Raw genomic sequence first — 12,580 nt, forward strand, 5'->3', positions numbered from 1 at the left:
GCTACCCACAGCAAACAGATACATTGATTTGAAGAATATTACCAGTCATCTTGAATTTGGACTCAGACATACTCTTATACAATTCAGTTGTGCACAGGTTTAGGAGCTCATTTAGAAAAAAAAGAAAATATTAAACTGGAACTCTAGCTGCAGCCACATATCAACTATGATTTTCATGTGCTGATTATCAAAACAAGTCACTGTTATGTCTCTCTTACATTAAAACTTTACAGTTAAAAGTTTCCAGTCATACAATAATTTTAACGCTTTTAAAATAATAATTATGGACACTAACAGAAGCAGTGCAGAATGAAAAAAAATGTTTGAACAATTTCTAAACATTAACTTTTCTGTGTCAATTGAGTAGATGTCAGCACTCATTACATGCATTTGCATTTTTGGGATTATTTACAGATATCAAAATTTTCTCTAGATATTACTGAGTCTCTAGGAAAAAAGAAGCCAGCATTGTCAAACTCTAGCTTTCAAATTGCTACTCAAAGTGTTTCAGCAGATGGCAGTTCTGCTGAGAACCTGAAGCTAAGCAGTGACTTTGCTGAGGCACAGAAAATGTCATGGTGAAAGATGCATTCACCTACACTGGGATCAACCTTCTATTCCTTCACATATTGCAGGGCAAGGCAAGTCAACAGAGGAGAATGAAAGCTTGTCTATGAAGACCAGTAATGCCATACTAAACATTGCTAGAACACAAAGGTAAATAGCACAGTGTATTTCCTTCTCAGCCTGGAAATGAGCCACACTGGTATTTGCCTCCACAAACACCCTCTAAAGTGTTTAAAGTTTTAGGGTTGTTTTTCTATTCTGAAACAAAACACAAGACAGAAGACAAAACTCCAGCATCTTTTGTTAAAAGAGCAAAGCCTGTAACTTACAGAATTACCAAAAAAGAAATGAGTCTTTTATTGCTGATTGAGCTCACCACAAACAACTTCCAGTGACTACTGGGTCAACTCTGAGCAATCATTTGAGATGTAGAAGTGTACTTCTGGTCATTTCTAATGCTTACTAACCTCCCAAGACATCTACTGTCTGCTTATAATTTGCTTTCTACTTATATGGGACTTTTTCCACAGAGCTGGACAGAAATGCGCCAATCCCAAAATATAAAAGCTCCAGTTATTTACGAGCTGAAACCCAATAAAAATGCTACCAATGTTGCTAAACTATTAAGGTAGATAAATGCACATAAATACAAAATAAATGTTTAGAAAGCTCCAAGGTTCTTCCTTATGCACTGGATCATTAACCTTGCACATCATGAAATTCATCTGCTCACTTGTTCAAGTAATGAACAGCTAGGATATGGGTAACATTAGTAGTTAAAAATATACAAACCAGAGCCTCCTTCCATATTTGTCTGATCAGAAGCCTTAATGCAGAGGAGAGAGAAAAAAAATCTTGCATTTTGTTCTGAAGACTATTACTAGAGGTGCTCTTTTTGAAGCAAGAAAAGAGCAATCTCAGAAGATGGACTCTAGAGAGGACCCTAATCAGGTTGCTTTTTCAGCTTCAGCACTTCTGATCAACCATGGCAAAGCATTTGTGTCCAACCTGAGTGCAACCCAACAGCTCAGAATCAACACTCCCGATTCATGGTTTCCAAATTATTTGGCCCAGTAATAGTTAATAGTTTCACATAACTGCATTTATTTATACCAGAAGATTAGGGGTGGCATTACAGGATAGCAAAATCCTATACTGAGTTTGAAAAGTCAAGCAGTCTGAAATAAAGAAGTGCCTGATCTAATCAATTTTTTACACTTGTGATCTGACCTCTTTATTTAATTTTAAATTACTTTCATAATGCATGCAAGTCACAGAGCCTCTCTTTTAGAGGACCCTTAACTGCCTTGCTGGGTAGAATGAAAGACATTCAAAACGTGCAATTGGAATTTTACAGCAAGCAAAGCAAAGCTAAGCTCCTTTCTGCTCTTGACTTTGTTTTAACCCCAAGCACCATTCCAAAGAAAAATCAAAGATAACTAAATTCTACCTACTTTCTCTGCTACAGAATTTAGAAGACTTTTATAACGTATTTACTGTATTTATTTTCAGAATGTTCAAAGTTATTCTTAGGTTCACCAAGAGAAGCATTAAATACCTTTGCAGTTCCATGGAGTTATGGAGGTGTATATTTTTAACACGTAAAGCATCAAAAATTTTATATCCTAGGGGAGGGAGATTAAGAAAGGACTGCAGTTAGAAGGCTTCTCAAAGTTGATACCAAATATCTTTGGATGTTTAGCATTTGTGCTTTAGAGTCTTATCTATGTACAGTGAACAAGAATATCACCACCTCTGACTCACACAAATGTCAAGATGGTAAATTACTTGTTTTCTTGAAGCACTAGGGGGCTAATGAGTTCTTTAAAGAAATTCTCTAAAGAAAATAATTATTCTCTATTCAGCTCAATGCTCAAATGTCATCCCTATAATGTTGCAATTAAGAAGGCATACCTTAATATTACTTAATAGTAAGGGGGCCTATTCATTAGAAATACTACTGACCATGGTGCATTCAGAACCCCAAGCATCCTCACATCAAGGCAGAGTAGCTGTTTAAAGGAGAAATTTTCAGCAAACAGAGCTCACCTAGATGATATTTAATTACTTGTGATCTAAACCAGGAGATTAGGCCAGTAATCTTGTGCTTTCCTGTACTCTGATCCTTTTATCATAATTAAAAGACAGTTACAATGCATACACACAGATTGGCTTAATTATTACAGCACTATAACCCATCTCATCATTTCCTAAATCTTCAGTGCCAGATTCAGTCAACAGCCTATGCTTTCTGCAGAGAAAGGAACAACATTTTACAGGCTGAACTACCAGAGATGCAGTTATTTCAGGTGACTTTTCAAGAAAGGCCTTATCTGTATTTTCAGCATAGGATTACATACACACACACACACCTGCCCCCATAATAGAGAGTCATCTACTTAAAATTAAGGATAAAGATATTCCTGCTGAAAACTGTTTTAAGCTAGTTTTTTCTCCCTGACTAATAGTTAAGTGATATTTAGTCACTTATTTAGTAAGAGATATTTAATTAGGTAACAAGGAAAAAGATTATCTAAAGGGGTATTTTTCCCCCAATGCTTGCAAATTAGTCCAAAAGTTTATATTTTACTTTTTAAAAATTCCATCTCATTCAGTGTAAAATTGTAACTTCTTTATCTCTGAAGACAACAGTCATTAAACTTCTAATTTAATTAATACTATATGGAAACTCACTCAGAGACTGTTGGGCTTTTTTTAAAGAGGCAGGAAATTATAGCTGTATTGACTAAATCTGCATGAGCAGTTTGCCCTCTGGTGACTAACTTTGTGAGAACGTTTTGCAATACATATAAGAAGACTGGTATGAATAAACAACAACTGGCATGTTTGCAGGCTCCATAAGAAAAATCATTAAAGGTATTAAAAGAAATGGTATGCATTGATTGTACCAGTGCAGTATTATTTCCTTTAAATTAAGAGAAAAACAAACTGGAAGGTAAAAGTGTCAAGAAGATGAAGAACAGAAATTCAACTGCAGAAACGACACATACAGAGAAGAACTGAAATTCCAAAATTTTGCCTAAGACTTCTGAAGGCTAAGACAAAATAAAGGAACAAAAGGTCCCTATCTGCATACATTTCTCAAGGGCATGAAAGGCAAGTCCAAAATCAGGTTGTCCCAAAATCAGTAGAAAAATAGTATCACCTCTCAGTAACTGATGAGGAAAAGAAGTGCAAGACAAAAAAAACCTCAACTTGTCTAGTATCACAAAGAAATCCTCATTGACTGTGAAAAGGAAATCGAGTCAGGATCCTAGCTAGCTGTCTAGCTGCTAGATCACATTTCTTTCATATAAAATAGCTAAAGAACTGAAAAGTCATCAGTTACGTTTTGTTCTATTATCCAATCACAGTTGTCCCACACACCTGCTTTCCCTAACAGCTTAAATCACCTCAGCAAACAGCTGTACTTCCCTTACAGCAAGCTACTCAATAAAAAGGTCTCCACAAGGAAGGTTCTTCTTGGTCTTGCCCTGCTTATGTATGCAAGGACTGTTGAAATGTTGTCTGAGTTAGCTGCCGTGACTGTTCACCTAAATTCTTTCCCACTGTCCTTAGCTAAGAGCTGCTGTTGGACAGTAACTACTTCCATTTGGAGATGCTCAAGCGTGTAGATGTACAAGTTAATAGTAATGACAGAGGAAAGGAAATGCTGGGGGTGGAATCCAAGAAAGAATTACAAAGTAGAGTTAACTTCCTAAATCACTATTGTGTCTTGCTTGAATTCACCAGGTTCAGTTAGTTTCAAGATCAGTAGAAGCAGGAAAATTTCTTCGATGATCACAAATATTGATCATAAACACACATCTTCCCAGCTACCTCAAAACATAACTTCCTCTTGGCCAGCTAGCACATAACCTTAGCACTCTAAAAAAATAAATGCTGTTTCTAGACTCCTTCCCTTGTAAAATACCTTCTGAAAACAGCTCTTTCGCCATCTGGCATTCCTCCTGCTCTCTCTCAGCCTCTTATGTGGCAGTACAAGGGAAAAGAAAAAGGTAGCTGCTAATCCTGTACAATTTTGATGTGACATTAACAATCAGAATCCTAGAAAACATGCAGTCAGCTCGACAGATATCCTTATGAATTTCTAAATACTTCTCTGGCAGTAGCGCCTAACATCTCCAATGGCAAACTACATTTTAAATAAAAGACAAACCATGAACGTGCATAATACTTTTTAAAGGAATGAGTTGAATGATTCTAGAACACGTACTCTGATACTGCCCTCTCTTCTCAGGCAGAAAGAGTTAAATATCCTCTTTTTATTCCCCAAAGGCTGCTGGTCCCACGCAGAGGTGCCATGTTTTATTTAAAACATGCTCTCTCTCAGTAACCACTTGTTCTAATTGGCAAGGCAAGGCTGGGTCCCCAAAGCACACAGCTCGTTAGATTCAGTTTAGATTACAAAAACACGATGAAACAAACTGCATCGAAATGTACAAATTAACAGCTCAGGAGTGCACGACACGGACACGGAATTAGATTGTAATATGGAACAAACTCCACAGGGAGGCTAAGGAACAAATCACTAGTGTCTCTATAAACTATAGAAGGGTTCCAAATGAGCACATACACAAAACAGAACACAGACTTTTCCATAAATCAAGCAAATTGCTAAATTAGAAAAAAAAATAACATTTCTTCTTCTATCTTATGCACACATTTATAGGGAAACAGAGTCATAAAAAAGTTAAATAAATTAAACCCGTGGGTTGCACATCCTCAATAGGTAACTCCACTTTCATGCTGGCAAAGTGCAAACATCATGGCAATTAAGTTGTATTTCTAAACATTTTTTTTACATCAACACAGAACCATACACTAGAGACTAAATTACAGCTGGTGCTTCAATGAGTCATTTGGAAAGGTTACAAGTTAGAAGGGGAACAAGATATTAAGAAAAGAGAAAGCAACTGGCTTTACCATAAAGAAAAGAAAAATACTAGAAAACAAAGCTATGAAAAATTAAAAATAATGTAAGTCTGAGGAAAAAAAGGGCTTGAGCACTTTTCTTTGCTTGCAGATCAATCTGTACAATGGGACTGGCAATCCCCTGACATAAGAAAAAGAAAATACATGGAAAACATCAGTGATGACTTGTCAAGACAGAGCAAAAATTAAATTAAGACACTTTCGTAGTCTTTTCAAGTAGCCAGTACTGAGAAAAGGTCATATTTTTGTGTGAGTGTATTTTATATTTTTAACAAATAAGCCCCAGTCTACTAGACTGAATTCTGCAAGATGCAATCCAACAGCCACTAATGTCCTACAGGGTAGTTTGCTGATAGGATTGATTGACTGTAAAATGATAGCAGTTATTAATTAAAAGGCATTCAATTTTACTAGACTGTGTTGGTGAAAAGACCCTTATGTGACAGGATAATGCCCCACTAACTTAAAGAAGCCATAAAGAAAAGAGAAGAACCTGCTCTACCTCAATACACAACATCATTTGAGTGGCAGCTGTGAAAGAAATTCTTTCTTCCACTAACAATTGCACAGAAACTTCATGGGTCTGTCCCCCATCAGTGCTTGCCCCTTCCCACTATTTCATCCAGGAGAACTTAAAGGAGGATGAAAAGGGACAAACTAATTGAGCACACCAAACCAGCAGCTGAGCCATTGGCCCTGTTGACACCCTTCATTGCACTGCTGTGTACACAATGTCTTCACACAGCCAGGTCCTGGGAAGGTGAGGGTTGTGCCTTCTACTCAGCATCTTCCACACCTTTTTATACAATGCACAGCCATATCATATTGTCACAGCCATATCATTTACTGTCACAAAGCAACACAGGAGCACTGTACTCTGCAGCTTCCATGCCACAACAATGCAGATAAGGACAACTCAAGTCATGTTTTACTAACTTCACTCAACATATGATCTGTATTTTAACTCCAGCAAGGCTGGAAAGCTTCAGGTATCCCTCTCTCCCAAATTTCCAATTCTCCTGTATATAGTGAGACCTAGGAAGGCACTGTATTAAATATGCTAGATGATTTGGTTGATGTTTACTTTTGACAAATGTAAAATGATTAGTCCTAAGCTTAGATCATACAACTGTATTTAAATAAATTCATTTTCTCCTGATTTGTATTTCCCCTCAATACCTTTAAGACAGGTTAGGGTTAAAAGGAGTCAACTAAAAATCCCATCCCCACCTTTCCACAAAATACTGCCCTGTTTTAACAATCCAAACAGAGCTACTACTCAGATTTTTAAATTTTTTCAAAGTCAAAGAATAATGCATACTAACAGAGTAAAAGAAATGATTGGGGTCAGCAGTGCGAATCAAGCGTATAAATAACTGACGCAGTTTATCCAATTTTTTCTTAATTCCATTTCATGGTGACTCTCTTTTTCAAGCTTAGCACACATCTCACATTTCAAGCTTACTAATTATGCTAAGACATCTTTTTCCTATCAGGTTTACCCATTTAGAAATTCTTTGGGTACAGAGTAAAAGAAATTGAGTGTATGCCTAACAATATCTATGGTTATATCTGAAATGTTACATTCTTTACTAGAAGGTGCTCTAGAAATACAAAACATTTCTGCTACCACTGTAACAGCTATACAATTTTCCAAAGAAATATTTAGCTGCAAGCTTGACTGTGTAATGGAAGTTAAAGATGAAGCTTGACTACTTTCAAACTCTAGTCAGGGAGGGCCATTTTTTGTAGCAAGCAGTCCATGTATTTCAAAGCACAAAGATGTGAATACAGCAGCAAATTCTAACCTAATGAAGCAACAGACTGAGGCACTGGCTTCTATTAGGAGCCAATAAAGGGAATACCATATTGAAAAAATAAATGTCTTGTGTTGTGGTAAAGAAAACTAGTTCTTAGTCATGTTTTCGAATTTCTGGAAACACTTCTTGCTGCTTTTCTAACAAAGCACTAAAACTTGTGGATTCACATCAGAAATTACAAGTGTATGAAAAATACAAACATAAAATATTTGTATCATTGATTTAGGACTGAAAAGTTTATGAACACAATGCCTAATGAAGCATAATTTAGTAATTACCATACAATAGGGTACAGCAAAAAAAGTGTAACTTGAACTAGCAACATGCAAGATGCACCTGCTGAAAAGATTTCCAGAAAGCAAGCTGAATGCTTGACTAAGAATCAAACCAGCAGTTAATTAACAGCAAAATCTATTTAGGCAGGAACGCTGATTTTTGCCAGCTCATGCTTACAATAGGAGTCATTACTGCCAGACGTGGCAGCGATAACAGACGAGTTGTAAAGAGCTCCCAAGATTTACAAAAACTGAGAGAAAAGGAAATTGTACTATTCAATAAGTCTGAGACACAAAAACCTGCCAATTTTGTAAGCTCCAAAAACTGTGTGTGATTTAAGCATGACAAAGTAAAATCTGCTCAACAAAGGAGGAAGGTTAAGATATGCAAAAATATTAAGTAACTCTATAGTCAGATACCTGAGTTCAGGCAATAGGTGAATAATCTGACACATCTAGATTCAAATGATAAATAGACATTAATATGTACCACGTTTCTTTTTCACTCCTTATTAGATCTTTTCAATTCAGGAACATTAAAAATACTATCAAAAATTCAAAATTTCATAACAACCTAGCACAGAGTTAAGCATACGTATTGAAAATACAGATGCGGTTCTAGCAATACTGACTTTCTGCTACTACAATGAAGATTAAAAATTTCTAATTTTTTACTCATCAAGAATCCAGTAATTAAAAAAGGTGTTTTACTTCAACCTAAAAACAAGACCAAACTATGAATGGAAGCCCCTAAAACTCAGACAATTCTTGGGTTATAGGGCTGAGTTATTTTTTCAGTTTCAGTAACGCTGATCTAGTACTTTGCACAACATGAATATAAATATTGCACAGCTGGATTAAGGGACAGATACCCACCTCTAGAAGTTCCAATTACACGTTCAGATAGAATTCCTATGATTTTTATTCACAAATCCATGAAATTCTAACCATATTTTAACTTCTTCCAATTTTGCAATTGCATCTCTCCACCAAACCATCCAGTGCTGCACTTACCTTTAGCTTCACACACTACTGAAAAAGCTGAAATCCATTTCCTGTACCTCTCTTTCCATTGCTGATAGAACATAGCACAAATTAAGCCTTCCAGGGTCATAATCAAATGGAATAAAATAGACTGCATTTTTGGGGGGTGATGTAAGTAGAAAGTCTAGTCTTATCCTCTTCTCTATTTAAATTTTTGTTCTTACTCTGTAATAGTTCATTCTGTGACTGTTCCCAGAGGTTCCAATTAAAATTGAATTCTTGAGGTACAGGTGCTGTTTCCATGAATGCAGAATTTCTGCCTGAAAGATTCTACTTTATCAAGTGGCATTTCAAAAGGTACTCAAACAATGTCCCTACCTGAAGTTGATACTAGAACTTCCATAAACCTAATGGGAGCAGAGATAGGTTAATAAAAAGTACTTTTGAAAATTTTAACTTATCACTGTCCTGTATTAAATCACTCAAAATTCACAGTTTAGTGTATTGAAAAAATAAATGCTGCAGCATTCTTGAAAGATGTGGTGTCATTAAGGGAGATACTCTCGCCATAATTTACATGTTTTTACTTACCAGCCTATATCCTGACCAAAAGAATAAACATCAAAAAGCCTCCCAAACCCACACTACTTTACTGCATTTGTATTCTAGATGCATGGGAAGTCTGAAGTAACTATGTCTTCAACATCTAAAGAGCATATTTATTTGAAGCACTTCAATACATAGGGTTGCACTTGTTCTGTATCTGGAGACTCTGAGGCATTGATAACACATGGTCAGCACTGAATTGGAGACAGAATGTTGTGAAGTACTTTGCAGAAGTACAATTAACTTGAAATTACTTCAGAGAAGCTCTTGAACATTTTAGAGTCTGTTGCTTCTACAGGGTTTAAGTAAAGTCAGGTATTCCTTATTGGAATAAGCAGATGGTGTGAAGAGGAGGCAAAGACAGCTGAAGAGGGTAGCTAACTTCAAGCTCTTCTGCAGTATTTATCAACCCTTATCTGCAAGCTAAGAACTAGTCTGGAGCAAAAGAACAGCAATTTTGTGGTTGTACAGAAGAGCTTAGTGAACTTTTTTGGATCTACATGAACACACTGGGCAGTTACAGGCAAAGGGCTGCATGTATCTGTGCAGTATGCAGCTCACTCTTGCCATACACTTAGCACTTCTTGCCAACAACTTATCTCAGTAATATCTTGTGAGCACTGTTCCCATGTTTAATGTATAAAAAAAGTACAAAAGATAGTCAAAATAAGGAATGCTAGTCTCCCTGCCATATTATCTGGTTGCTTTTGCAGTTTGTTTCATCTTTGCACTAATGTGGGTGAAAGCTCAGTGAATTTAGTTTGATAATAAATTTAGAAAACAAGCACTTGGTCAAACAATAAGGCAAATTGACATTACCCTTTGCTTCAATTCTGGCCTAATTAATCCAATTTATGTCAAACTTGATCATTTTTCCCCCAAGGGATGGGTGTCATTTTTTAGGAATGGTATTCTCAAATTTAGTGTCCCATTGAAACTCCAAACCACAAGCCACTCCCTCTCTTCCCTTCCCCTAGTGGGGAGGAGAACTGGAGGCACAAAGGTAAAGATCTCAGGCTGAGACAACAACAATTTACTGGAAACAGCAATGAGATAAGAGAAGGAACATTAACAGTGACAATATTAGTAACAAAAATGTACCAGAGATAGGAAAGTGGTTCACATGCAAAATGCTCAGAACTGGCATTTCCCAACCACTCTCTCTGCCAGACTTTCTTGACTGGAAGACAACCCCTTCTCCCTGGAGGAGTGTCCCTTTCCCCCACCCCTGGCTATGAGGTGAGATGGTGCAGAAAAACCTCATGTAACCTGCACAAAGTAACCCTGTCCTGGCAGAACCAGAACTATGGGGAAGCCAGGAAATGCAGAAGCAAAGAAGACTTCATGATCAGGTATTTACAAACTTGTTGATAGTTCAGAAAGTCTGAAAAACCTGCTAAGATAGGGAGGTTCTGTGAATAAATCATACTGTACTGCAAACAGAATATTTCATCCCTTCAGGACTTGTTGCCCTTCTCCCCTGATATATGTAAGAAAGGAATGCTTACACAAATGTAAGGGTCTCTCCTGCAGTGTGTGTCTCAAATGATTTTTTTTTTAAAAAAGGAAGACCGGTTTCTTCCATCTAGAAAAAAATTATCAAAAAAAGTAATTTAAAGAGTTACTAACCTTTTTCATTGTGTGGATTTCTTTTTTCTGAAATAAAAGAAAAAGGAAACGATGGTCAAGAGAAATAGTCTTTTGAAATTTTCCCTCTGCTTCAACACATTTGAATAAATAACCTGCCATTTTAAAAGAGAAAAAAGAGGAGCTAGTTTTCACATCCCTTCTCTGGAGTGCCTGAAACAGTGAAAAACATCTTTCAACACCTTACTTGCCTAAAATCTTGCTACCTGTGGTGGTTCAATTTACAGAAACAGGAGTACATATCTTTCTATATCAGTAGGTAGCTATAAACCCAGTATAGAAAAATATGCTAAAGCTATTTCAGTAACATCAAGGAAAAAAAAGAAAAAATAGAAAACCACTTTTATGTTGGAATGATGACACTGAGAGCTTTTGAATTATGACTCCAACAGAGTTGGAGTAGTTTTAATACTACTTGTTGAAGGAACCATAGTTAAGATCTAAATGAGATAAACTTGTCTTTTTCCACAGCACCTTCTACAGTACCTTTATTCCAACCACTAGCAGCTCTTTAAGTTACTAAAACTCTTACAAAGACTTATGTCATTAAAATAAACAGGCTTTAAGGAACATCTTGAAAAATTAAAAACATAAGCTCTCCCACCTCCACCCCGCCAATCACATAAGGTCTCATCTTAAAATTTACAGCAGAGAAAAATTAACTTTATCAGAGGTAATGGCATTTCAGAAAAACTGCAGAGTAGAAGCCAAGAACTTTTCTTTTCTTTAAAAAGAAACAAAATTACAAACAAACAAAAAAAATCCAAACCAGTAAAAACCAAAAGAAAAAATGCTCTGTCTAATGCCTGGTCTGCTGGCTGTGAAGTGCTGGGTACTCTGCTAAACTCAGCAAATGAGGGCTGGGCTGCTTTGATGTCACAGAATCAGAACACCTGCATTGCTGAGTACACAAACACAACTACTTACAGTGCTAGTATGAATGTAACAGTCCTACTGAGTCAAATCAAAGACTTGTTTGTGAATGTGGACAGTAGGGAAAGAGTACAAGAAATGACTTATACTTTCTTCAATATACCATTTTTGGAGACCCCTGCCTTTGGAAAACAGCCAGAGAAATACATTTTGCTGAACAACCTTTTAGCAATCTTTATTTCCCAGGTGTTTGTTTAATGAAGTGATGTTGAACCTTAGATCTGAAATCTAAGTCAAAATTCTTTTTTTTGTTATTGTTTTAAAAATGCAAAATAAGCTTTAAAGTTAAAAAAAATGCTGGACCTTTTAAAATTTTATCTGTTGCCCCAAGGCAGTTAAAAACCATGAGCTATGACAGCACCTTAATTATAATTAAAAGTAAGTTTACAATACTAAGTAATACAAAAAAATTGATTCAGAAGGGCAAAGCTAGAAGCTGCTAACAGGACAAGGTCAAAAACAATTCTTAAGATTTTACACAATAGCAATGACCTTACAATAGGAAAATAATATGAAGTAATCAGAACAGCTCACCAATGACTTACTGATGATTTAATGTTCAACGGCTGCAAGTTAGAGGAAATGAAATGAGGTGTTCTATACCAACTTTTTAATTTTTTTATCCATTCTATATATCAGAAGTTATTACACAATAAATCCTACAAAATTCCAAATTACAATTCAGACTTAGGTGTTGTGGAAACCACATCATCCATACAGGAGCTGAGATGGCAATGGGGCTCTGTAGTACAAGGATGTACCTAAATTCCTGAACTTCAGGAATTAAGTTTG

General features: G+C 36.2%; 1 protein-coding gene across 1 annotated transcript in view; it reads right to left on the reverse strand.

Annotated features, from left to right (window-relative positions):
• The window catches only part of ZFAND3 (zinc finger AN1-type containing 3), a 134,433-nt gene that overhangs the window by 89,067 nt on the left and 32,786 nt on the right, over positions 1–12,580 (reverse strand). Inside the window, exon 3 of the mRNA XM_058020694.1 lies at positions 10,838–10,864. Within this exon, the coding sequence (XP_057876677.1) occupies positions 10,838–10,864 (27 nt within the window). The remainder of the gene's footprint in view (positions 1–10,837; positions 10,865–12,580) is intronic.

Source organism: Melospiza georgiana, chromosome 3 (assembly GCF_028018845.1).
Source record: "Melospiza georgiana isolate bMelGeo1 chromosome 3, bMelGeo1.pri, whole genome shotgun sequence".
NCBI classification, from domain to species: Eukaryota; Metazoa; Chordata; class Aves; order Passeriformes; family Passerellidae; genus Melospiza; species Melospiza georgiana.